This window comes from Perna viridis, chromosome 8, assembly GCF_037379345.1.
Source record: "Perna viridis isolate PV_CMFRI_1.1 ecotype Kerala chromosome 8, ASM3737934v1, whole genome shotgun sequence".
In the NCBI taxonomy this organism is placed as follows: Eukaryota; Metazoa; Mollusca; class Bivalvia; order Mytilida; family Mytilidae; genus Perna; species Perna viridis.
The window spans coordinates 10,393,999-10,420,322 of NC_142452.1; the positions used below are offsets into that span (position 1 = coordinate 10,393,999).

The following is a 26,324-nucleotide window of genomic DNA, read 5'->3' on the forward strand; positions in this document are numbered from 1 at the left end:
CAGAGAAAAGTGTCTAAAAATCAATTGTTTACTGAAATGATCTCTATTATTGTTTTCCATCCTGGCAGCCAGAAAGCAAAATTAGTAATGGCATTCTTCAATCTGCTTGAGTCACATGACAATACTACAGAGGTGATGTTTTTCACTGCAACATCACACACAGGAAAATGGACTTGATAACATAGTCTCAATAAAAATGATTGTTATGTTCCTATTTTTATAGTATTCTTTTCTGACACTCTACTGTACTTGCAAAAATGCAAAATTTTACCAAAAAGAATACATGTTAGGAGACCATCATACCAAAGAACCATAAAACTTAAAGTGGAAGTTCTGGTGATATAGGACAGACTTTGCTGATCTAATACTTAACCAGTTCAAGCTCAGAACAAAAAGTAATTCACATTTTTAATAAGTGTATTACACGTATTATAAATAACAAACATCTGTTTCTATATATTGTATTGCACCAGTGTTTTTTCCCCTGATTTTAACTACAATAAAAGTACAAACCTCTGAGAAATTGAAAAAAAACTTTCATTTACAACAAATTCGGGAGGTACAACTTCATTACATAAAAAAAGAAGTTACAATGTCATTAAATGTTCTCATTCTTTGATATTTTATAAATGTTTTTTAAGATAAAATATTTTTATTTGTTCTTTGGTCAGTGTTTGTGTTAAGGAGGTAGACCCAGGGTAAGGGACATAACTATTGAAATCAGTGATATGTTTGCATCATATTCAATTTCACCAAAGCCTATCAAGCTTTCATTTGAAACCGAATGAAATCAGTCCAAGTTACTTTGATGCTTACATGAGATTGAAGTAAAAATAATTTGTAAGAGTTGTGTCCCTTATACTAGGTCTACTTCCTTAAACGACTGAATTCAGAATCTAGAGAGTACGGACAGTGACAAAAGCAGGTAAAGCATGATATACAAGTACATGTAACTCGTTTCAATGAGAAACATGTATATGCAACAGCAAGAAGCCCAATAAGAATATTTTTTATAAAAAACAAGAAACCTCTAACAATTGACCTAAGGGTTGTAGGCAACAACAAATAAAGATATTATAACTGTGGCCTTACAAGTATATATAAGTACCTTCAATCAAGATCTAGATTACAGAAGATAAACTGTACATAAATTTAACTGAGTGTGCTTAGGCTCCCCTCCCTAGAAATCATATGGGAAACCCTAAAGATCATTCAGACAGAAAGTGCAAAAATGGCATTTTGTGATAAAGATCATGTGAAAGTTTAATTGAAGTCATTTTAGCTGTTTTAGAGGAGTTTGAGATTGGAAAATATCTCTCTCACTTGGATGACAAATAACCAAAGTCTATATTTTGCATCAAAAAACCCCAAAAGTTATTAAGATGGAAAAGCAAAATCAGAGGTCACAGTGGCATCATGTGATAAAGAATTAGTGAAAGTTTCATCAAATTAAATCGTACCTATTTCACAGAGCATTCCTTTCCGCCATCTTGCAAAATCATAGAAACACATGTATTTTCAAGTAAAATTTTTAAAAATGATATAAATAATAATTTGTTCAAAATATTTTAAAAGAATTTTTTACATAATAATTTGGTTGGTAAAATTAAAAATATGAGGCCCTTTTCAAAATGAGATAATTGGCGGCAAAATGTTCTATTGAAATGTAATGGGAGTTTCAGTTTTCATAATATTACAAGAAAATACAGAAAGGCAGACAGCACTATATACCCCTACTTTGATTCAGGGAGAGGGTACAATAAATAGAAAAAAAATATATCAGCACCAATAATTTTCAATAAAATAATCTCCGAATAAATGCCAGGAAATTCATTGCATTTCAAAATTACAAATAACAATAAGGAAATCTTGTGTTATGTATATTGTTGCTTTTGTCTCCTCCTCAACCTTCTAAGATGATAAGGAACACCATAGTCTGATTCTGGTGTATCAGCCACAAGAACTCGCACATTGTCATTTTGTACTGGAGACAAGCATATTGACGTGTATAGATTTTTCAGCAGCATACTATTTCTTCCTTTTCTCCTGTTCTTTATCAAAGTGAACACATCTGTTTTGGGAACTTCAGCCATGGAATTGAATAATCTTTTAACCGGGGATCCCAGTGGATGGACAGGTGTAGAAATCAGCTGACTGTCATTGCTATTGGGAACACTGCTGGCATGTGATACATTTCCATCCACAGGCTTCTTCCTAGGAATTATATCAGTCTTTGGAGTGTGAATACTTCTATTTATAACTTCAAAGTTATAATCAGAATGATCAATGTCTGTTGAATTGTTATGTACTTGTTCATTCTTAGTTCCAGTATTTCTACTATCATTTAATGCAGTAACAGATCTTCTCCTTAATCGGCTCCTTCTTTTTGTGGATCTATCAGGTCTATTTAAGCAAGGAGACTTTGGATCTTGAGAAATGTTTTGAACATCTTCATCAAACGAAAATGAAACGTCCTCTATTATAGTAACTGGTGGTGTTTTTTCACCAACAAATTTCAGTGCTGTAAATTTTGTATTCCTTTTTGGTGTAACAGTATTGCTCTGAGGTCCATGGTGACAAGTACACTTTGGTCCAGTTGTACTCCTACGTTTTCTATGCTTTTTTATCTTTCTTGTTGACCCTTGTACAGACTGGAATTGTGGAGAAACCTAATCATAGAAAAGAGAATGATTTGTGAACATTTCTGGCATAAAACAACATTACAACATAAAGAAAAGACAAGTAAATTCAACTGAAGATGCTCTTAAAGTACAAATAAAAACTTTTCTTGGAAAGACAACACATTCAAGCAAGGTCATAACAAATGGAACACTAACTTATTCAAATAATAACATTTTATAAATGACTTTGATAAATTTGAAATTGACAGTTGTTTGAAAAACTCAGAATCCAGTATTTTTTAATGATACATGTACATTATTTTAATATTTAGCAAATAGTTCATAATAATACAAGTACTTTATGTTTTAAGATATCTAGCAAATAGTTCATGATGCTGAGGGTCGAGTGGCAATATATGGACTGGTTAGTTGCCCAAAAAAAGTTATATGGACTGGCCTGGTCTTTGCCCCTGGATTACATTCTTTTGATTACCGATATAACCTTGGTTCCCTTGATTATTCTCTCATACTTTTTAAAAAGTATAAGTCTGCTCTGGATTATTCATGTGAAAGAAAATTGTAGAGAAAGTTGCACAACATCCTAAAAGCTTAAAAATATTAAAGTTTAGGAGGTGGATGTGTTGATAATGATTTTTTCTTTAATCATAGCACACTTCAATATGTTTATGACTTTTTTCCAAAACACATTTTGTATTGAGTTTTAGTCTATACTTTATCAAATAAAATGCTCTTAAAATATGTCCTATATTTGAGGTACATGAATATCCTGATGAAGATCCAGCTATAATAAATGCAACTATTTTTGACTGTTCTCATTTTTCTATAATTTGAAAACGTTGTACTATTGTGATCGTGTGTTTACCTACATATACATTTTACTTTTTTTTTTTTTAAATCTTCCAGTAAATTTTGGCCCTGTATTGTTTTTTATCACACAATTTATTGCTTTGTGATATCAAGTTCAAGACTGAATTCAAAATTTTCTACAAACTATTGACAAATTATACGTTATATATATGTTTTAAAGTGATTTTTTGTTGCCATAATCTAATTTTGTCAATTTTGTCCACTTCTTCCAAGTTGTCTGCTGTGCTTGCAGCTAAACTTGTTTAGAAATGAATGATTTTGCCCAAATGTCAATAGTGTTTGATAATGTTGGTCATAAATGTGTCTTCATGTCATTATTTGATATTTTACTTTCTTTTGAAGACGTTCATCATTCTGTTACCATGGATTTACACTACTCTAACACTTTTGGTGATCTCGGTATTTAATATTTTAATAAAGGTTATACCATGGTGCATTTGTTGCATTTCACCATATCTGTTCCTTTTTGCAATTTCTATGAATTAAGACGTCATGTTTTTACTTTGAAAGTAATTGGTCCATATGACATTATATCGACCGGCAGTTTTATCTAAGAAAATAAACAAATAAAAATCTTAAAAGTCGAATATTTAACAAATAGTTCATAATGCGAAGGGTCATATGGCAATATATGGACCGATCTTGTCACCCCCAAAAATTATATAGACCGAAATGTAGCTGAGGTCTATTGAATTTGTTGGGGTGACCAACCGGTCCATATATTGCCATTTCACCTGAAGTAGCATGAACTATTTGCTATATCATACTTTTTAATACATAGTTTACTCTAGATCATTCGTGTGAAGAAAATAGTAAACATACACAATTTCTTAAATTATGACATCATGATCATAATTTGAAAGCGATATGGTCCATATGGCATTATATCAACCGGCAGTTTTATCTAAGAAAGAAAACAAATAAAAATCATAAAAGTATATTTACCCATGTCAGGTCATGTATTTCCTCAACTGGAACTGACTGGGCAGTTCTTGGATGTCTAGCACAATATATTGGAGATGGAACATTGTTTTGTTTGTTTACAGGACTTTCTGTGAAAATCAGTGGAATCTTATTATTGTAAAGAGATTTTCTTCTTCTTGGCATTCTACAAAAGAAAAATTTAATAAATAAATGCATTCCATATCTTCATGCATTGAAGATTTGTACAGCAATGCATATCTACTACAGAGTAAGTAATATCCCTGTAAAATCTTGAAAGAAAAGAAAAAAATGCTTTTTCAGAAGTCAGCAATTTTGATTTTTCGTAAATCAATATACATTGAAAACAAAATCTGGTAACTATACATATGTACCTTAGTTCCTGTTCAAATACACCAAATATCTGAAACAAAAAAACGTTACAACATGTCCCTTGTCATATGAAAGTTCCAAAAAGGACCACAACAAGGAAATTTATTCTTTGTGTATACTTAACTCTATATTAAAGTCGGCATTTGATATGTTAAATTCATTTCTGATACATCCCAATGTGGACGTACATTGGGTTCTTTGACAAAATACTAGCTGGTGTGAGTATTTGAACAAATGTATTGTAACAATAGGTTCCCAGGAGCTTGAATCGCTCACCTGGTAATAAATTTAACAAGAAGTTGTACAACAATTTTGACTTAAGAAGACTTTGGTAAGTCTTATCATAAGGATCATTTTGACTTAAGAAGACTTTGGTAGGTCTAATCATAAGGATCATTTCAACAGTTGAGAGTTTATTTCTATCTATCATGGTTTTCAAGATTATTATAATTGACTGAAAACTGAAAAAAAAGAAGTTATTTTTCACCTTTCAATGGCAATAACTTTAACAAGGTGTCGGTGTTGTAGGCCTATTAATAAGAATCATTACAGCAATTGAAAGAATTTTGCTAATCTGAACAGTTTTGGAGATACAATATGCGAAAAACTACTGTCTGACTCCTACGTTCTATTTTTTAGAACGGCAGCCAGGCATTCGAAAATCCCCCTATCAATTCTATACAGGATACTCCAAAGAACATTCGTACCAAGTTTGGTTCTAATTGGTCAAGTAGTGTCAGAGGAAAAGAGTTTTGTATAATTATTAACGACGACGGACGACAACAACAGTTGAGCTAAAAATGCCTTATACGATCAAAAATTTTTATATACTATAATACAACCATTCTATATGAGCAGTCAAAATGCACTTACTGCATAATTACAAGTGATGTACAAATGTACAGAAGGATTTTTTTTGGCTCAAAGCATTTTCTTTTTAATGCTTGTTGCAGTTTGAAAAAAATCAACAGTGAACAGTACACTGATAAAACAAGTTATAGCTAATTTTATTTAGATAAACACTACAACCTGGTTGATGGTCTCATTGGGAAAAGGGAAAAGAGTAAACATTTTTTCTTGGAAACTATTTTTACCTCAGTAAGTATCTGAATGGTTTGGAGTAAGTTATTTAAAAGTATCCAAGTACTTATCGAAACTCTTACAAATTGAATAATTGATTTTGAAGTCTACTCTGTCCATTGCTCCAATTTGACAGTAAATCAGTCTATCAGATTACAAAAATGTAGAAAGTGACTTCCCTTTGTTTAAAATCTTTAAAAAAAAAAAAAAAAAAAAAGTCAAAGTAGGGATTATGAGAAACGGACTTTGAGGATTATCTCTTGCTGTTTCATAATAACTCATAGTGATATCATTAATCAAGCAGTTGAAATAATCTAATAAGTGTGGAAAAACTTTAAAAAAATCCTCCCATGGAATAAAAATAAATTTCCATGGGATACAGTATTTCATTAATGGTTGTATTATCAACTGGGTCCAGTATCAGGGTTCTCACTAGGAATTTTACGTGATGAGTCCTGGGACTCATCACTTTTTGGAAAGGTGAGTCCCAGATGAACTTGGAGGGTCCCACACTTTTCCTTATTCAAAACCAGTTCAAGGGCTACATTCATTACTTTAGTGCGTACATAGTACTACATACGTGTATGTACAATCATTCAAAACCATATCTCACTTCAATTATGCATGTCATCCGTATTAACTTGTGAAGAGTAAACTCAGCATCTTTTGTTTTTTTTTAAAACAAAGTTATTCTGTTTGCTGGCTTCATGACATAACTCAATACATAATGTGTATTTAGTTCCATGTATCTACATGTAACTACATTTATAATACTAATATACCTGCCAACTTTTGCAAATCCCCATGGAGGTTTTTATGCAGGACAATGTATGAACCGTTATGTTCGGGACGTCACATATCTTGCAAATTGCATGGGTTTTACTGTATGAATGTATGAATGAGATAATCACTATAGCATTATGGTGCCTTTTGTAATGTAGGTTTATTTAATTTACTTTGCAAGAGGTTTTTGTACTGTATAATATGTTTTGTCACCATCACCCTTTTTGTTGCAACAATACTACGTCCAAAAATAAAGTTCACTTTTTATTAGATTGATTTTGATTATCTAATACACTATCGACGTTAACTGCTCTGATGACGTTAACTGCTCTGATGATGTTAACTGCTCTGATGTTAACACTTGTTCTCTCTCTCTAGATCTGATCTTATTTTCACTATCAGAACTATTAACTCCTCCCACAATATTCTCCCATCCTATAACCTTAATCTAGTAATAACATTTCATATGATGTAAACATGGAATGTCAGCTTCGCTAATTTGTAATGGCTACAAAATTACTTATCTTTAATCTAATAGATAAATAGTAAATAAAAAAACTACTGGTGATCAGTGCCATACATCTATGCACCTGTGTTTATAATTGCACGATACTGTGGGAAAGTTAATCCGGTTTGTGATATTAATTTGACTTAATAATACTGATAACAGTACTTTCTAAAAATCTCATAACTAATACATAACACTTTTTCAGTTGAACAACATGTCATTGTACATGCACTGAAATTTGTAAGCCCCTTTTTTGTGATGGATTCCTCCAAACCTAATTAAAATTCCTAAGTTTTATCAAATTCAAAAAAAAAAAAAAATGAAAAAACTTACATTTACATTCAAATTTGTTTCTACTATTTGAGAATACTTTGAACAAATTTCCTTCTTCCCATTGATGTCAGTATAATAATAAGGGGGTGTGATCCAAGTTTTGATATTGAAGAGTTACACTTTCAGTTCATCAAAGATTAACAATAACAATGAAATTCAAGTTAAGAATATGCTTTATTAGAGTTTCCTGAAAATAAATTGGAAACTTGGGAAATTCATACTTTTAATTAAATGCATACCATGAGGTGCAGTGTATGAGGACATGTAACAAATATTCAAGCAAGTTGATACTGAATTTCCAAAATCATCACAATTTTACAGAAATAGTATTTTTTTTTAATTATTACAAACAAAATTTATGGGAAAAATAATGCACTGTTGAAATGTGAAGACTGCAGGGGAGGTAACTCATTTTGTATAATCAGTGATAATTTTAAAATTTGTTTACACATGTGGTTCTACAGACTTGAGGCCTGTTAAAATGACAGTATTTTCAAATTAATTGTGGAGTAGAAATTAATCTTTAAAAAATGATTTGATGTTCACAAAATAGTGGTATATCCAATCAGGATTCATTTCCCAATTGTCAATGATTGCTCCTTGGAGATTATTTACCTGTCATAAAACATACCCTTACCTGTTAAGACAGCAACACCTGTTGTCATATTTATGACTCTTCTATTTAAAGAAATGAGATTGAAATTATTTGTCACAGTTTTTTATCATATACTTAGTAACTTAACTTTGTTTGGTAAAAAAATTGTATAATGAACATCATGTGTAATTAACTATGTAAACTTCCGGTTTCCAGGTTGTCACAAAAAGAGATTTTTTCACAATTTTTAGGACAGTTTTAATGATTTTTAAATAAATTACTGATGTTAGTATGCCACTGATATTGTGAAGACGTGTCCTGTGGATGCACGATGTTTTAACTAGACACGTCCCGTGGACGCACGATGTTTTAACTAGGTGCGTCCAGCAAGTTTTTCTTGCATCCAAAATGTATGTACGTGCCTTAACAAGAACCCTGAGTATACTTATGGCCAGAAAAAGCATTAGTGTACAGTTTTTACCTTCAGATTCAGGAGCTTAAAAATAGCATCATGACAGCTACAATGTACATTTGCATATACTAAGGATGTAAATGCAATTGTGAACCAAACCAGTCTGGGAAATATTCCCTAGCTTTGAAGATTAAATAAAAATTGAATCATAGCTTTGGCCAAGATAGGGATGGCCAAAACAGTCAATAGCATGAAACCCAGATGTTTACAAAAATGACATAATAGGTATTATCCATAATTCTTGGGTACTAATAAATTGTGAAATGAATACTAAACAAAACAAAAAGAAAAGAATCGATAAAAACTGAATCGAAACAAAACAATTCAAAACATAATGAATCGAAACAGAATGAGGAAAAACAAAATAAAATCTTTAAATACAATTTGTATGTTTTGCATTTTATAGATATCATAATTATTACCAATGCTGGACAATTTGGCCCAAAGACACTTTTCATTATTACAATTGAAAGCATTTATTAGGACAATTCAAACTTATCTTAGGAAAAATTTACCACCAAATACTGCCAAACCTTTAGCGATGGTTCATGCATGGGGAACCCTGGACCCAGCAGATCAGGGGCCTTTATTTATTATAAAGACAAACAGGAAACAATTAAAGGATGCTGTCTCAAACAGAGGATTCAACCTTCGTTTAGAGCTTGTTACAATTAAGCTTGTATTGGAGAAAGTTGATACATGTAATTACAAATACTGCTCAATGCTCAATGAAACAAACTCAATGTATTCTAAGACAGTCATCTGTTGGCACAGTCACTCTAAATTGGAATTCAGAAAATAACAGACAAACAATTCATGAAATCAAACCAAGAAAAAAGAAAATGGAGGATAAAGGCATTTTGGTTAATATATAAACATCCAAGGCAACAAATTGGCAGACCATGCAGAAAAAATGCAACCAAACATCAACAGTTATAACAAAATGAGATATTATTCACACCGCTGGGACATCAGTCACAATCAAATGACAGAAGAAATGGGACATGAGTGACATGGGAAGGAAATATAACCATCACTATCAGGTCAAATACAAAAGGAAATAAGACCATCCAACTAAAATGGACTCAGATCAGGATACTCAAACCTAAAGGGATATCAACATCCAATTAATAGGTATGTGGAGATTAACAAATGCACTTGTGATACTTTGAAACATCAGAACATTACATACATGTACATGTATGTCAATGTGATAATGATGATATGGAAATTGAAAAATTGAGGCATTTCATACATGTCAAAACAGGTTCATTAAGCTTGGATATGGACACCCTACTTGATATCAACTTAGGTGAGGATATTCAATCTCCTTTAAGTGATAACATTGACGAGACACACTTATTCCATTCATTTTTAATTTAATTTATTTGATTATTTAATTATTTATTTTGAAACAAATTTTTACTATCATTATTTTTTTTTCGACAGTGTCCAACTACTTTAATACAACAGTGAAAGTCCATCAATTGAAGATAGAACACATCAGAACGATTTAAACCATGTTGGAAGGTATTTAGAATAATAAAACAGGGCTTTTTTTCATATGAAAGGCAGCATAAATTAATGTTTCTCCTGGAGCGTTTCTGGTTTAACCACACACACCCCCCCCCCACCCAACATGGCAGCAACTGCACCTCCCTTAACCTGGCCACATTTGTGCAGCTAAAGGAGTAGAGGCTAGAGCAGAACTTTTTTCACCTTCAATTGAATTTCAATTTTGTGCTATATTGTGTTCAACCAGTCATCGTGTCCACAGTGAACTATAGGTTCCTATAAACGGAAATGGCAATATTGAAGAGAAAATTAAATAATCCTGAAACTGTGCAAGTGAAAAGTGAAAAACAAATTAATTTAAATCGAAAACTGTAAATTTGTATACAATTATTAGCCAGGAAGACACAGCTAAAAGTAATGTCATCTGTGCCAACTGGCGGGCGTTAATTCAAATTGAATTTAAATTTAAATAAAGTACGAAAAATACAAAAACATGTCAGGACACATTTACCAACCTGTGTTTTCTATGGTCGCCATTTGTAAACAAATTAATAAAAAGCAACAGATAATTTGATTGGATACTAAAAATAGTCCGACTAATCGTAGATACCCTTGGAAATGGAAATGAAATACAAAGTCTCGCCTTACTGCGTGATATTGCGTTGCTAAAATTTCATTGGCCGTTGACGGAATGTGCTCCGAAATTCAAAAATATGGAGGACTGACAGTCAAGCTTGAACTTGAATCGACATTTAAATCGTTAGTTTTCTCTTTGTTGTCCTCATTATCAAACTATGGTTATCCTAACAGTGAAGTGTACACCATTCTGTCGTTGAAAAAAATGTAATTACCAAGGCTTTAATGGTAAAAAAAGCATTTAGTTCTTACTATAAAAAATTAAATGAGCGCGTTGTCGACAAACCGAAGACTTACATGTGCACGTTATCTCGTAATCGAAATACGAATTAATTCTAAATCCCAGTATTAAACATAGATAATTAAGCATCAAAATCATCTCATATCATAGTGTTTTGTTTTAGGAGGTGACCAGGCCATATAATTTTGCATCAACAGCCTTGAATAGGGGTAGAGTTAAGACAGGACAGGTGTAACAGGAGAGCATGATTTGACCTACAAAATGATATTCCGCCACCAAGAATCGAGCCTTAGACTGCTTTAACCAAGTCAATTGACTGGCTATTTAAATATCACTACCTACTACAATACAGCAAGATGGTCTTGCCTCATTTCCCCCACTTTAAGTCTTTGTATCACGAACAACTCTAGCTCATTAGCTAACCAAACCCTGTTGGTTTTTAGTTGGGCACCAAATGTAACTGGAGAGCATGATTTGACCCACAAAATTATACTCTGCCACCTAGGATTAAACCCTAGACTGCTCAGTGACGAGCCATCAACAAACTAATTTGGCTAAAGAATCCTTTAGCCAAGTCAATTAACTGGCTATTTAAATCCCCCAACCCTGCTGTGCCATACAGGATTACTTTCTTACTTAGAGAGCAAGTCAAATTTTGAATTTACTTGTCCTATCCTATTGTTTTATTACATATGTTGTCTGAATATCTGTCTCCAAGTCCATATGGTAGGGAGCCTGCGGTAAAAGAAGCAAACTCCTGTAGATTGACCAAAGCCATAATTTACCACCTAGTTCTGTTAATATGACATTTTGAACAATTTTGATTTATAGTTTTGACTAAGGTTAACACACTGGCATTGTTAGTTAATTAAACATGCCAGACACTGATACAACAATTACTGTTGCGATATACATGTAGATATCCTGTAATTTAATGATCCTACATTTTTTTGGTACCAAATGTTCATTATTGAAAAAAATACTATATCAGTATAAGCTGTCAGGGAATGTACATGTGTGTATTAGAGGGAAGTTATTTGTATATATCTATATAGAACACTACCATTGATATTTGGCCAATTTTCTCAAATTTCTCTGTTGACAATAGGGTAACTTTGCTTTAAAGGGTGTTTGTAAAAACCACTTGATGAATTTTGATCAGTGGTATACCAAATTAAAGATAAAATATTGGAGAATGGCATCAGTATTTTTTATATATATAGAATAAAAGGAATGTAAATATTTATAAAGTTCAAATTTACATGTAGTTCTTTTTGGACAAATACACAAATGTATGCATAAAAATAACTTTTTAAAGGTTCATTAAGGATGATTTTGTCATTGAGGATTTGTTTCTTGAGAATACATGTAGAGAACATTTGAAAAACAATATGGCTAAATTAACCACTGACTTGAATGGACATTTCACTGATATTGATAGTCTTTCTTGTAGAACGTCTTGACCAATGTGTTATGCAAATTATAACTTGTTCTTCAGTTGGTAAATTGGTGGACTAAATAAAACTTATCTTAAAATTAAATTAAAATGACAAAGGAATTTTTGCTGGCTCAGCACCATCATTTTTATGCCCCACCACAAGTTTCAAGGTATTAAGTTTTACCCTCCAAAAATAAAAAGTGAAAAAAAGATGAACATATTTTCTCCAACAAGATACACTCTATATATCAAACTGTGCATGTACCTAAAAATACAAGAACTTATTAAAATTAGTGGATAAAAATACCTGCATATATAAAAGAAAAAAATACATATGATTTAAGGGTTATTAATTTATTCTTAATGCATTCTTTGTATTGTGAACATTTCTACAATCCATGAAATTCATTGCACAGTCTATGGGGGGACCCTTTGTCTAAGCAAATTTAATCCAAAACAAAATCTCCACATTTATGTCAAATGAAATGTTTTTGACAAATTTAAAAAAAAAACATTGCAGAGGAAAATGATCACAGAAAGCAGTATGCATCTGGTTTTTCATGGGGTTTTATTCTGTACATTCTTTTTCTTACATTCTTGAGCTTAGATAAACTGTCTAAATTTCACATGTTCTCATTTTCAAATCTTTTAAATGTGTTGCTTGTCATTGTAAATTCTTTTTTCTTTAAAACAAAGCCAGTGGAATTATCTCAGCCATTTATATTTAAATTTCCTCTTGATTGTTAATTTCGTACTGCTTCCTCTGGTTGGTATCTTTTTTTAGGAGATCCGAAAACATCATTTGGTTTGTCGCCATTGCATTAAAAATAGCATGTACATGAAATATTTTTTATTTTCAGGTAATGTCTTTCTCTTGAATTGTAAAGTAAGATGTCAACCAGTTATGGGGGGCATCAAATAAAGCCAAAAATACAGACATCTACAAGGAAAACAGTATACCCATTGCCTCAAGAATTGGCTGAGAAAGTTATAAAGGATAGAGGCAGAAATGCTTATGTTGTAGTTTTTGATACTGATGTTAATTATAATAAGTCCTCAGAACAAAAGAATGCACAAAGGCCGAATAAAGAACCTAATGTGGAGACAAGTAATTATAAATTAGATAACCAGAAACCTCCAAGATTAAAAACCGGTAATGAAGATGTCAAAATTAACTTCTCCAACCTAGAATTTGAAGATTATGATAGCACTAAAACATCTGTAAAAGTCTTTACTGATGATGAAACTGAAGGTGACAGTGAAAGTGTTGTAAAGAAAGAGTCATTAGATGAAGGATATGGAGAAGCCGAAAATGGTTCTCCACAACAATACAAGAAATCCTCGGAACCAATTGCTGGGTATATGGTCATACCACCCACTCTATCCACACCTTTATCCAAGTTTGACCTATCTGGATCGTCAGGGTACTTCAGTGGAGGAAGTGGCAACCTGTCAGAATTTACTAACACCAGTCCACTACCTACTTCTGATCAAGGGTTTCATCATCCGGCTACCAGACAGATTATTTTAATGCAATCTTCAACATTATATGATGGTAGTGATATTTTGCCACATCAGTATGTTAATATATCACCAATGTCATCATTGGCAGCTGGTTTCCAAAATGTTGCAAGAATTGATTCACCAACAGTATTTTCTACTAAAAAATTCACAGGTGCTGATGCTTTCTCATTACCTGAAAACTCTCATGAACAGGGAAAGCAGCTGTCATCTGAAACACAAGTGGTTGAATGTTTACCTCAGTCTTCAACATTACCTTGTTCAACATCAAGATCTAAAACACCACCATTTAAATGGGAACATGTGGAAAATCGGATAGTTATTCAAGCACCAAATAAAAAGCAAATGGATTTGACATTGCCTGAAGTGCAGGTAACCAACTCTAAGCAAAAGTCACAGCAGAACAAACAAAAGAATTTCAAAGACAACTCTGCTCTAGAGCAGAAAACTCCACAAAAGATAGGTGATGTTGTTATTCATTGTGATGTAAAACAGAAAGAAACTGTTGTGATGGTACAACATGGAGACAGTCAAAACTATGCCATAGGTCATATTTCAGTATCTGATTCCTTAGATCCTCAATTTAGAGGAAACCATATGCTGCAAACCTCATCCCTTATGCCAGTAGTAGAACATGGTGATAGTAATTCCCAAGGCTTTATCTGTACTAATCCACAGGAGACCACTGGATGTGTTACATACAAACAAAATTCATATGAAACCTTTCTTAGAAATGAAAAAGGTATAAAATGCTTTTGTCTATAGATACTACTGCTTGATTTAAACATGTTAGTGTGATGTCATCAGTTTAGCCCTCTTTTATTTACCTTCAAAGTGTAGTTCACTTCAATTAGAAAACATGTTTTAGGATGGAATCATATGCCCGTGTACTTCAGATGAAAATAGAAATAAAAACTAGTACTGTGAATACTGCCTGATATATCTTAAAATGCTTGTACAAACATTGTACATTTTTGTTTGATCTTAATTGAAATGCTTTAAGAAACTATGAAATTATTTCCCTTAAGTATTAGAATGCCCATTCAATTTTAATTATATGAACTAAATGACCTCCTTTTCTTTCATTGTGTTCCTCTGCCCAAATACATGTATACATGTATATATATTTTATATCAATATAGTACTTACAGGACAATGGAATGCACAAAATCAATTAAAACCCCTTTTTATACCCCGCCACATATAGTCACATGGTATTAGAGTTACAGTACTCCCAGAGAGGGAGAATTCCCTTACTTATATTTCGGTGTCCAGTGGGATCACAGATTACAGAGTCCACTTTTAAAATCCTACAAGTGGTTTCTCTCATCTGGGAGTATTTCGGAGTCACTCCATGTATTTTATTACCTTGTGTATTGTAATCATGTTCACCTGACAGGTAAGACAGAATGTTGGTAGTACTTCAAAGGATAATCAGGGCAATAAAAAACTTCCAGCTGTGAGTATTTTTTATTGCCTTTTGGAGGTAGTATGCCAAGGTCACTCCAAAAAGTGACACAAAAATGGGAGTTTGAGAATTTATACTCTCTGGGTGTACTATATATACTCCCAGGTAAATTTTGTGGTGGTGTGCCTGACCATCTGTCCCCACTTTCCTGATGATAAATTTGAGAACGGTTCAGTGATTTGTTTTGAAACTCTGCAGAGTTGTTTAGTACTATAAAATGCAGGTTAAGTTCATTTTTCAGCTTAATCCAAAAAAATACCATTTCTGACTCTCTACCATCCCCCTCTTTTACAGTTACACGTTTCCAGATGATAGCTTGACAATGAATAAAAGAATTCCTTTGAACTTCACTCAGTTGTTTAATACTATGAAATACAGGTTAACTTTTATTTTCAGCTAAATTAAAAAAAAAGAGGGAACATGTTTCAATTTATGCTCTTTAAATCCTACAGGCAACATTTATATATATAATCAGTGTGGCAGGTACATTTGTATCATTTAATGTCCCATTAGATGCCCTATTTTTGATATTTCAGAAGTGTTGGACACTTCATTAACTAACATTCAGTGGCTTGGTGGCATACAGCTGAGAAATCCAACTAAGGCAGACAAACCAGAATCTACAAAGTCTAACCACAATGGAAATTCAATTCAATGGAAGAGAATGAGCACAGAAGATATTGTTAGGGTAAAATACTTTGAATTTCCATGCATGCTTAAAATTTATCAAAAGCTAACCTACTATTGTACAGTCATCAAATAAAAGGGTATTTAAAGTTTGTGGTGTCTAAAATCAAGTCTGGGCTTCTAACACATTGATCAGTGGACGTGCTGGCATGTGCAGTGATTCCCAAAGTTTGTCAGACATGTTGGGTAAAAATTGAGTTTGAAATATTTTTTTTTTATTTCCTTAAGAATATCCTGCCTGCAGTATTTCGCATATCTCTCGCCACTTTTGACTAATAAGGCATCCGATTTTGAATTTTTCATTTAAAACATCCCTGCCAGCATTTTCAATTAGATTTCAGATATCTCATACAGTTCTCATTTTATTAGGGGCCATGCCCCAAAAATATCTTCTTTTTTTTATATATATATTCTGGTCTGATTTTGACACAATTTTAAATTTTATTCCTCATGAAAATCTCTGCCTGTGTTTTTCAATCGCAAAGGCAAAGGTCATAAGGCATCCTTAATGAAAACTTTCTTAGATACCTGATTGAATGTAAATTTTTGTGCAATATTGTGTCCAAACCAGTTATGTCCATAATGAACTGTAAGTCGCTATGCTTAAGTGTGTCAGAATCTATCGTGTCCACACTTATCCCAAGTAAACAAGAGTTCAGCATGCTGTGGTCATATCATGCTGCTCTCTGGGAAGCACCATTATCTATATGGTATATGTTAGGTATTGCATGTGGAGACTTGAATATAATATTGAGTGAACTACATTACATGCGTTTGTTAGTTGTCTTAGTTCATTTTGACTTTATTTTTAAGAGGGATAGTTAAGGCCTTTATTTAAAAAGAACTACTTTAACCCTAATGCAGATTTCATGTGCCTGTCCACAGTCAAAGGATGTTGGTCATTAATGTGCCTTTGTGTCATATTCTTTTTAGTTCAGATTTGAAGATCGTCATAGTTCTGTTTCTGTTGATATTTTTACTATTATTGTTACAGACAGAAATTGGGCATGTTAATTGGTGGGCCTGTTAAATATTGTAGTGGCCCAAATGGCCTGTGTCCTTAAAAGTTTAGTGTGAAGACTGATTGCACTTGGTCATTTTCAATAGTTTTTGAACCAATATGTGTTATGAATTTCTATTTAACCATGTTTTCAATGAGACAGCTGTGTGTAGGTGTAAATTGGAATTCCAATGGGAACTTTCTTTTTACGATTTCCCAGTGCAAAAATATTTTAAGCATTACATAGGGTGACTAAAATTAATAATAATACATGTAAATGTATCAGAATTGTCTACAGATTGCTGCTGAATGTGGAAAGACTAAGCGTCCACCATTTTCCTACATGACCTTGATACAGATGGCACTACACAGTAAAGAAGATAAAAGAATGCGATTACGAGACATCTGTGCTTGGATAGAAAACACATTCCCATATTACAAATACACAGCAAAACCTGGGTGGAGGGTAAGTAGTAACATTACAGTTAACTCCTGATTTACATTTCTCTGCTTTCTTTTTCTTATAGCCCCGTGCAGGTCCGGGTGTTAAAAGAATAGGCCTGCAGCAACGCTAAGCTTGTCGTATAAGGCGACTAAATAGTGCTCAGAAACCTAGCCGGGGCTAGGCGCTCTGCCCACAGAGCAACTGGGATGTGTGCCCCAGGTGGTGGAATGGGGTACCCCTGGCGTGTTACATGCTGGGGTTGTCAGGCTATTATACGGAAAACCTGACTGCAAACCATAGTGGTGCACCGTGTTGGGAAAGATGCCACGTTCCTCGCACGTTAAAGAACCCTGCTGTGGTATTCGATAGGAGTAGGAACCTTTGCGCTCCGCCACAGGAGGCTAAATTGCCCTACCTTACCCATCCCCCCTTTTTCCAGTGGCAATCAAAATTTGTCGACCCTATTATTCTTGTGACCCATCCTTTTTTTTTTTTTCGTTTCATGTTCATTTTATCATCCATTTCATGTTCATTGTCTGAATATAGCTGAAATATTGCTGCTCAGACGTTAAACCCCAACAAACAAACAAGCAAATCTTATTCTTATAGGTCAGTAAATCTGTTTTGTTTTGTATTCAAGTGGAATATTAAGAAATTTTATTAACCAAATTTTCTAAGGGAAAAATGGTTATCATTGTCTGTGCAATAACTTGAAAAGTTTCTGGCAGACTCTTTTTCAAATTTGGATTTATTGTTTCATTTGATAAAATGAAGGTTAAGCTTGATTTTTTTCAAATATCACTCTATTATTTCTGAATGTGGCCATTTTTTGTTACAAAAATAGGGACTTTGACCCTTGTTTGTACTATAACTTGTAAAGTATTTGGCAGTTTCTTTTCAAATTTGGATGTACAATGTATTGATTCATGTGATAAAATAAAGGTCAAGTTTTATTTTTACAAATTTGTTTAATGTCATTTCTGAATGTGGCAATTTTTGTTATGAAATAGGGACTTTGACAGTTATTTACAGTTCTGATTTCATTGTTAAGTTTTATGTTAAAACAGATTCATTAAAACTTTTTTTCACAAAATTACAGTACAATGTATTGATTTCTAACTTTTCAAACATGCATCTAGTAGTCAGAATATTTCCCTATAAAGCAGGTAGCTTAGATTGTAGGATTTTATTTAGAAAGAAATTTCCTTTTGCATCAGTTTTGAGGTACTTATGATTTAAAGACATGATTGATACATTGATAATCTTTTTGCACTTATTTCTTCAACATATCAGACTCCATGGTTTAATATAAGATTACCCTGGCACTTTCCTGATTCTTTTTGTGATTTTCTTTTATTTGAATTTCAGAATTCAATCCGACACAATCTTTCCTTATACAGTATTTTTGAAAGAGAGACAACAAAGAAACATGGGTCCTATTGGACTGTTCGGGATGATTGTCCTGAAAAATTGAAGTCCTGTCCAGGAAGAGACATTAAAAAAGGTCTGTCTTTTGTCTCCATAATTTTGAAACGTAGATTTTGCAACTATTGCATGCAGCAAAATAAGAAAGGCAAGCATATGTGAATAAATCTATTGTTTTGAGAAGAGCAAACAAATTTTAGTCTTAAAAAAACTAAATAAATGTATGGACCTGCATCACCACCATATATTTGATGGCACATATTTCAATGTACTCATAAACACAAAGCAAACTGCTAGAAATATAAGAATTTCTTACTGATTGAATGTTCACACCTTCTGTGCCAAGTTTGTATAACATTGGTAAATTTATCCTTTTTATTTCCAGAGGAAAAAGTGGAACCACCAGCACCATTTGGTGGAATGATTCCAGTTCTTCCATCATTTGTTCCTCAATCCACTGCCTCTACTTCATGTACAGTTACTCAGGGTAAAAAAAGAGGTAAGTGTCTTAATAAACATGTATTGGCATATTTGATAAAATTATGTAAAGTTGTGTTTCAGTTTGAATATTTAGTATTGTAGGTCGTTGTCTTAAGTGAATGAAAAAGTATCTTAAAATAATTGTTAGAACAGTTGATAAAGTATTTGGTTAAATATCGTTAACTTGAAATGATTGAAGCCTTCATTTTATCAAATGATTTTATTTTTATTTTTCAGTAGGACCACAGCCCATTTTACCTCGACCCTCTCCTGTAAATAATGGATCTCTTCAGACTTATGCACTTATACCTATCCAGGGTGTCACCAACTCGACTACTCAAAGCCAAAGTCTTTCTATGCCATTATCAAGCTCACAGGAATCAACTAGTAGTGAAAGTAAGGCCAGCTTTAATATTTATAGTTTTTTGTTTGGAAATACAAACATGACAAACACTAAAAGAAAATTCTCAAAAATTAGTGCTTGCAACTTAGGTTTTTTATGCAACCCCCTTTTAAATGAGGCTTATAGTTTAATCATTGCATCATACTGTCATCCTTCACTAACAGTTTTCTAGATTTAAAAAAAGATGTAGGTCCTAGACTTAAAATAACTCCTAAAATAATGTATCTCGTGACTTCAACCAGTGTCCTACAGCTTGTGTTTGAAACTTTAGTGATATTTCTGTTATACCAATATGCTTCTATCCTTGTTCTACATTCTAAATCCTCTGAATAAACTGACGTACTGTAATTATTATTGAGTTAGTTACAACGTTAACACCACTTATTTTGAACTAACTGTTTACAAAGTATATTAATTGGCTTTAGATGAGTTAGATTTGCTTGCTCTATGATATTGTTAATTTTAATAAAAATACAATCATTTATGATTTACCAAGGATCAGAAAAACATATTTACAGTTTCCATTTTAATGAATTATTAACTTACTACCTGTGTCATCAATGATGACAGCAGTTCTAGTAGCTGCACGGCTTTCCATCTTTTCTTCCATCACATAATTGGGTACTCACTTAGTGTATTCTGTAACTCAAATCGTATTAAAGCAATGTTCTTCTATCACATTAATGGGTACTCACTTAATGTAATTTGTAACTCAAAATGTTTTAAAAGCAATATTATTCAAACTGCATAGTGATTATATACATATTGAGATGTGCACCTCCAATTATGGAGAAATTTAATTACCAATAGTTTTTCCTACATTTTGATCATGTTGAACTTAGCCATTTTTTTCATGTTGTGTATGGTATCTACTTTGTATAATCTGTAACTCATAAAGTATTAAAGCTGTGCACCTCTTTATAGAGAAGTTTTATATTTTTCCCTACTATTTTAGCATATTGAACTTTAATAGCCATTTTCTCAGAAGTATATGCTATCATTAGGACATTACATATGGAATTTTATAACCCACAATGTATTTTTTTTGTCTTGGTTTGTATTTATATAATATTGAAGACACTTATGTGCTGACAAAAATATGATGATGTGGGTTCAGACATTTATTGGTCTTGTTCTAGAAGTATAGATTAAGATTATAATAAAAAAAAATAAATGTAATGTGCAATTACACATGAAATTAATTTGTGACTTAAAGTTTTTGGTATATCAAATTTGTAGTAGAGAATTTTGAAATACAATCAAGTTTTATTTTTGTTGGCATTGTTCTATTCATTTACAAAGTAAATGTATATTTTTCCATTTTCATATCTTTAGTCTTAATTTTTTTAGATGATGGTCCCACTTTACAAACCTGATTTTCTTCCACTTTAAAGCAGAATTCTGCTTTTTCAAATCCAGATTTTACTGTCTTAATTTTTTTACTGTATATTTACTTACAATGTTACCAGTTTCTGTATTGCTTGTTGACCTCATAAAATCAGATCTGACTTTTAATCTTGGGATCAGGTAAAAAAAAAATTAACATTATATCTTGATTTAATCTTTATTACTTCCAAAAATTTCATCCTTATTGGACTAATTTTAGTGTTTGAGATATGTAACATTGGAATAGGGACACTTTATCTCTGAAGTCTGTTAGACTCGCTTTTTACTGTGTACTGTATTTTTTCATATCTTTATCAATCATTCTCATTTTAGGTTCTCAAAGTGATTCTAAGAAGGGTAAAACAAGGAAAATTGCTCCTAAGTTATCACCATCATTACTAATGTCACCACCTAATCTTCTGAAACAAGCTTGGATGGATTCTCAATTTGCCAGCAGTAGTGAAACAGACAATGAACTACACAAGGTTCATTGTGAGGGCAACAGAAGTGATAATGAGACCTGTGCTAAGAAGCCAAAGACTGGGCTGCCCCAGCCTAAAATATATGCCAAAAATACTCAACCTTTAAGGAGAACTAAATCTAGACGTAAACAAAAATTAGTTCCAAAAGAAAGAGAATTAATGCAGGATAGTTCAGATGAAGAAAATGAGTATGCTAAATTTGTGTCCAAGTTAGAAGAGGATTTACCTACACCTGTTAGAAAGATGCTTGATGATAATGTAAAGGAAGATGAATCTAGTGCAATAACCTCCACACCTCTTAAAAACTCAAGACTGTCTCCACAGCTACCCTCACCTTTCTCAGGTCTTACACCACTGAAAAGTGAAAATATTCTTGACAGTAGCTTTCTAGAATGTTTACGAGACTCTCCTCAAATGGCAGCTGCTAAAAAGTCCCCAATGTCACTTTTGTCCCCTAAGATAGACTTCAATTTCATTGGTTTGACTCCAATTAAAGGTTCTAGCCATGACAATTCATATAATCTGTCAAAGTTCTTGGCAGAATATCCACTTGATGCCCATATGGTTGAGGAAGCAGATGTGTTGCCGGTCGATCTATCTGCCCTGAACTGGAGTTCAGTTCATGCTCATTTAGATAATAGTTGACTCTTTATTGAATGTTTGACTGTAAACTTGGTGAATATTTTCTTTGATGTTTCTGCAATAGCTTAATACACTAGCTTTATATTTCTATTTTTATTATTTCACTTGTACAGTGTAAAACCCTGTAACTTGATTTGGACAAAGTTATTTTCCTTTATCACATTTATTAATTTTCTTTGGGACCAAGCCTTCTCAAATTGGTAAATTTTTGTTACAAGCATTTCTTGAAATTATTTATTCTTAAGAAATTACTTGATTGTTTTATTTGTTCATGGAGGAAAAATTTTAATTTTGACTGTTTGAACTTGAAATAATCAGCTACACATATTATACATTTTTAACATTGAAAATTTCTTTTACACTCCATTAACAAAAAGTTTTCCTAAAACAACTGTAAGCCTTGACAGTTTGATGAAGAAAACCGTCATGACCATTTTGTGATATAATTAAATGTAAGGTCAAACTATAAATATACTTTATTTTGATTTGATGTTCAGTTTAATTTATAAAATATTTTTTTAGAGGTACCAAGTTAATTTTCTTAGGGACACTTATATTTCTCGCCATTCCTAAAGTGCAATTAATGTGTATGAATCAGATTTGTATTTCTTAAAAGCAAATAGAATGTTATTTTTTTATCTCAGTATGTTAAGGTATGATGTAAACAGATTAATTTCACATGGCATGAATGTTTTATAATGTATAGATCAACATGTACATATATTACACATGTTAAATGTTTTTAACATGCTACTATCAAATGTAAAATAAATCTCTTATGTTGATTTGGAATGAATGAACTGTATCATTTATGTCTAAGTATTCTTTGTTAAAGATACATGTGTCTAATTTTAGATACTTTGTACATTGAAGCCTGTTAGATATATTAGTTAATGTCTTTTGTTATTTACTTGGTTAAGTAGTATTATCTAAGTATTTGAAGGAACTCTCATTTGTAATCTTTTTTGTTTTCCTTTTTTTGCCAAAAATGTATTCAAGTTACTTGTAATTGCTTGATAGATTTTCTAACTTGATTTTAGCAATTTATTTACCAATATTTTCAACATATCACAATATAAAGTGTAAACAAAGTCAGTAGTATCATTAAAGATCAAACATTAGTGCAATTTGATGAGCTATATATTTGTAGAAATTCTTCTTAAATCCTGCTTAAATTTTTTTGCAGATAGTATTTATTCTGTACAATTTTGTCTAACCTGCAACAAAGAGCAAGACTTCGGTATAACATTTCCAGTGTCATCATCCACATGTAGATGTTAATTTTTAGCTTTCTGATAACATAAATTTAATATAAACCACTTGTGCTAAGTCAATTACTGTGGAAGTATTATTGTTCATGGGGTACCAATTTTTTTGGTTTTCATGGGTTTGGTAAACCACAAAATTTGGTTTCCAATGCAAAGGAAATTTCCCATTTGTTTGTAAGATAGAGTTGTCAAATCCATGATTTCAAGAATCTACGAACTGATAATTTTTCCATAAAGCACAAAAGTTGGTACTCACAAATATAAGTACTTTCACAGTTGATTATACTCCCATTCAATAAGTTTGTAGTATATTCCAATTACTTTGTTGACTGTCTTAAGTCCGTCGCAACTATCCAGGGATTATTTTTTTGCTTTTTAGAGGAATGCCGTTATTTCAAATCCGGATTTTACCTTTACGATTCTCTTTTTACTGTATAATTACTTCCAATTATGCCAATGTCCACTTTGTTGACCTCGTAAAATAATCCCAGAATTATCTTAGCATTAAATGAATGGATTAAATTCAAATTTGATGTGTGGCCTTATATAGAATTGTATACGGCATACATCATGCATAATTTTGGGTGCTGTACAATATCATCTTTCTGTCTCATAGGACTTGGTCATTTTTCATTAAAGAGAATGAAACATTTTTGTCTCTTTATATAGATGGGGCAAATATTGTATCATCTTCCTGTACTTTGAAATTTCTTTTTGAGGTTTTCTGATTAGGTTAGTTTAACATGCTAAGTCAATTGTTTTTAGTGTGTAGTTACAATAATATCACTACAATGTCACTGTCAAATTTTCACAAACTGCAACCATGTATTTAGGACAGATGAGATTTATTTCTGTTTATTAATGATGATCTTTTTTTTCAAATGTATTATAAATTTCCTTCAAATAAGTAGATAATTTAAGTGACTGAGCATTTATGTTGTTATGTTGCATATGATGGCAGCAATCTCTTATTAAAATGGTCATTATACTTATTGTGCAGTTGTTTACAAATGAACTTGTAGTGTTCAAGGTGAACAAAAGCAAACAGATGTGAATTTTTCTCTTAGTTTCTATTACAGTCATATTTTTTTCTGCATTTACATTTGGACTTAGCCATAACGTTTGTTTTCTCTACACCAAATTTCACTTTTTTATTGGCTTGGTAAAATCATATCTGATTACAGTACCGTGATGCAACCAAGAAAACATAACTGCAACAATATTTGTAAGTTAATGCAATAATCTTTAGAGAATTTTTTATTACAGTTCAGTACCTAATACCTCCTTTCAGAGGAAAAATCCAAATGAAGTTCACAAAAAATTACTGGTAACAATATTTCAAATTTAATTGTAAAACTATTGACCAAAAGCATAACACTTAAAAATACAGAACTTTAAAAAAAAAAAAAAAAAAAAAAAAAAACCCTTATTAATATGAATAATAAAATGCTTCATGAACGAACAACTTGATAAAACTATACAGTTGTTGAACCATAAATTGTTAAGGAAAATGGTGACATTGATTGATTATGGTTTAACATCCTATGGTAGATATTTCATTTATCTTAGGACAAGAAAGTTTACCAATCAGACAGACCCTGCTTTGTACTTACATTTGTACTAGTCAAACATGCTGAACCAGATTTTCATTGTGCTAGCTCAAAGAAGCAAGAGCCTGTGGATAGACATGTAACCCCACTCACATTTTCTGCTACTCGGCAACAAATCAATTCTAAAAACTGCATGCTTGGTGGTAAAGCAGTGGCCAACATTTTGAAAGTCTTGATTCATCCAGGGATTGAACCTAAAATCCCAATATATTCTAAAATAAGCCTGCTGGATTAACTATTAGTTGGCGTGAACTTAGCAAATTAAGGGTTATCACAAATGACTGAACCTATAATATCTAGACAATAGTCAAAAGGAAAGTCTGTATAACAAATGGCAACAGAAAATAAAATGCTTTGCATGTCACAGTATGATATGATTGCAGACAGTTGGGGGCAAATATGGACACACCATTCAAACTTGCTACCGGCTTCAATTTTGATTGCGAGCAAGCTATAAATAGCTTCACTGAGTGCAGCATGATACAACCACACCCACTTGACCTCTGTTCATTTGGGGAAGTATGGGCACTTTTCGACACACTAAAACTTGGGGACTTGCAATTCATTATGGACACAATAAATGATTTGGATACAATATTGCACAATATTTTGAAATTCAATTTCAGTAAAAACAGTTAAGGATATTTGCTGCTCTGGTTAAGGATAGCAAGGATTTAATAGGTTGGTGAAATCTATCAAGATCTTTCATGTTAGAACAATACAAGAAGAAAGAGTTGATGGGTCAGTGTTTTCGTTTTTCAGATATAAGCATCTTGATTTTCCATAGGTTTTGTCTTAGTATGTTTTATCTATTAAAACCTAGAAGAAATAACGAGGACTTGGACCCAAAAAAAATCAAATAACATTTTAAGCATGTTGAATGAAATTAACAAAAGTAAAGTGGGGTCACTGGGCAAATTTTCTATGACTGAACATGAACAGTAAAAATCCTTAATGATGGAGTTAACTTCCAAGTATCTTCTTAAAACCCTTGTAAAGTGGAACAAATTACGAAAAACATTAAAATCAGCTGAAACAAGAGGCTTCCAGGAGCATGAATCGCTCACCTGGTTAAATTTTGTC

The 26,324-nt window shown here is 32.3% G+C and overlaps 2 protein-coding genes across 6 annotated transcripts; one reads left to right on the plus strand and one right to left on the minus strand.

The window, feature by feature from the left end:
- Positions 1-396: 396 nt before the first annotated feature.
- Positions 397-10,686, minus strand: LOC148609275 (uncharacterized). Of its 2 annotated transcripts, none has more exons than XM_088543372.1 (3): positions 10,625-10,686; positions 4,455-4,617; positions 397-2,669 (listed from the first exon to the last, which is right to left on the minus strand). In XM_088543372.1, exons 2-3 carry the CDS (start codon positions 4,614-4,616, stop codon positions 1,875-1,877), a joined length of 957 nt encoding a protein of 318 aa, XP_088399498.1. In that variant the 5' UTR covers position 4,617; positions 10,625-10,686; the 3' UTR covers positions 397-1,874. The 2 variants fall into 2 exon arrangements, with proteins under 2 accessions (XP_088399498.1, XP_088399499.1); XM_088543373.1 differs by lacking the exon at positions 10,625-10,686 and adding an exon at positions 10,314-10,526.
- A 108-nt stretch (positions 10,687-10,794) lies between these two features.
- On the plus strand, positions 10,795-24,775 carry LOC148609276 (uncharacterized). 4 transcript variants are annotated; one of them, XM_088543377.1, is made up of 8 exons: positions 10,795-10,868; positions 13,285-14,687; positions 15,950-16,101; positions 17,387-17,566; positions 18,914-19,049; positions 19,356-19,469; positions 19,688-19,846; positions 21,573-24,774. In XM_088543377.1, the coding sequence occupies exons 2-8, from the start codon at positions 13,316-13,318 to the stop codon at positions 22,364-22,366; spliced, it is 2,907 nt and encodes a 968-aa protein (XP_088399503.1). In that variant the 5' UTR covers positions 10,795-10,868; positions 13,285-13,315; the 3' UTR covers positions 22,367-24,774. The 4 variants fall into 4 exon arrangements, with proteins under 4 accessions (XP_088399503.1, XP_088399507.1, XP_088399504.1 ...); XM_088543381.1 differs by having other exon boundaries at positions 17,399-17,566; positions 21,573-24,769; XM_088543378.1 differs by having other exon boundaries at positions 10,825-10,952.
- The last annotated feature ends 1,549 nt before the right edge of the window (positions 24,776-26,324 follow it).

Bases quoted from the DNA above. Each gene is read 5' to 3' on its own strand.
- LOC148609275 (XM_088543372.1), bottom strand. From the start codon at position 4,616: ATGCCAAGAAGAAGAAAATCTCTTTACAATAATAAGATTCCACTGATT. The intron at 2,670-4,454 runs GTAAATATACTT...TTCTATGATTAG, and splicing joins AAATACATGACCTGACATGG to GTTTCTCCACAATTCCAGTC.
- LOC148609276 (XM_088543377.1), top strand. From the start codon at position 13,316: ATGTCAACCAGTTATGGGGGGCATCAAATAAAGCCAAAAATACAGACA. The intron at 16,102-17,386 runs GTAAAATACTTT...TAAATGTATCAG, and splicing joins GCACAGAAGATATTGTTAGG to AATTGTCTACAGATTGCTGC. The intron at 19,470-19,687 runs GTAAGTGTCTTA...TTTATTTTTCAG, and splicing joins TACTCAGGGTAAAAAAAGAG to TAGGACCACAGCCCATTTTA.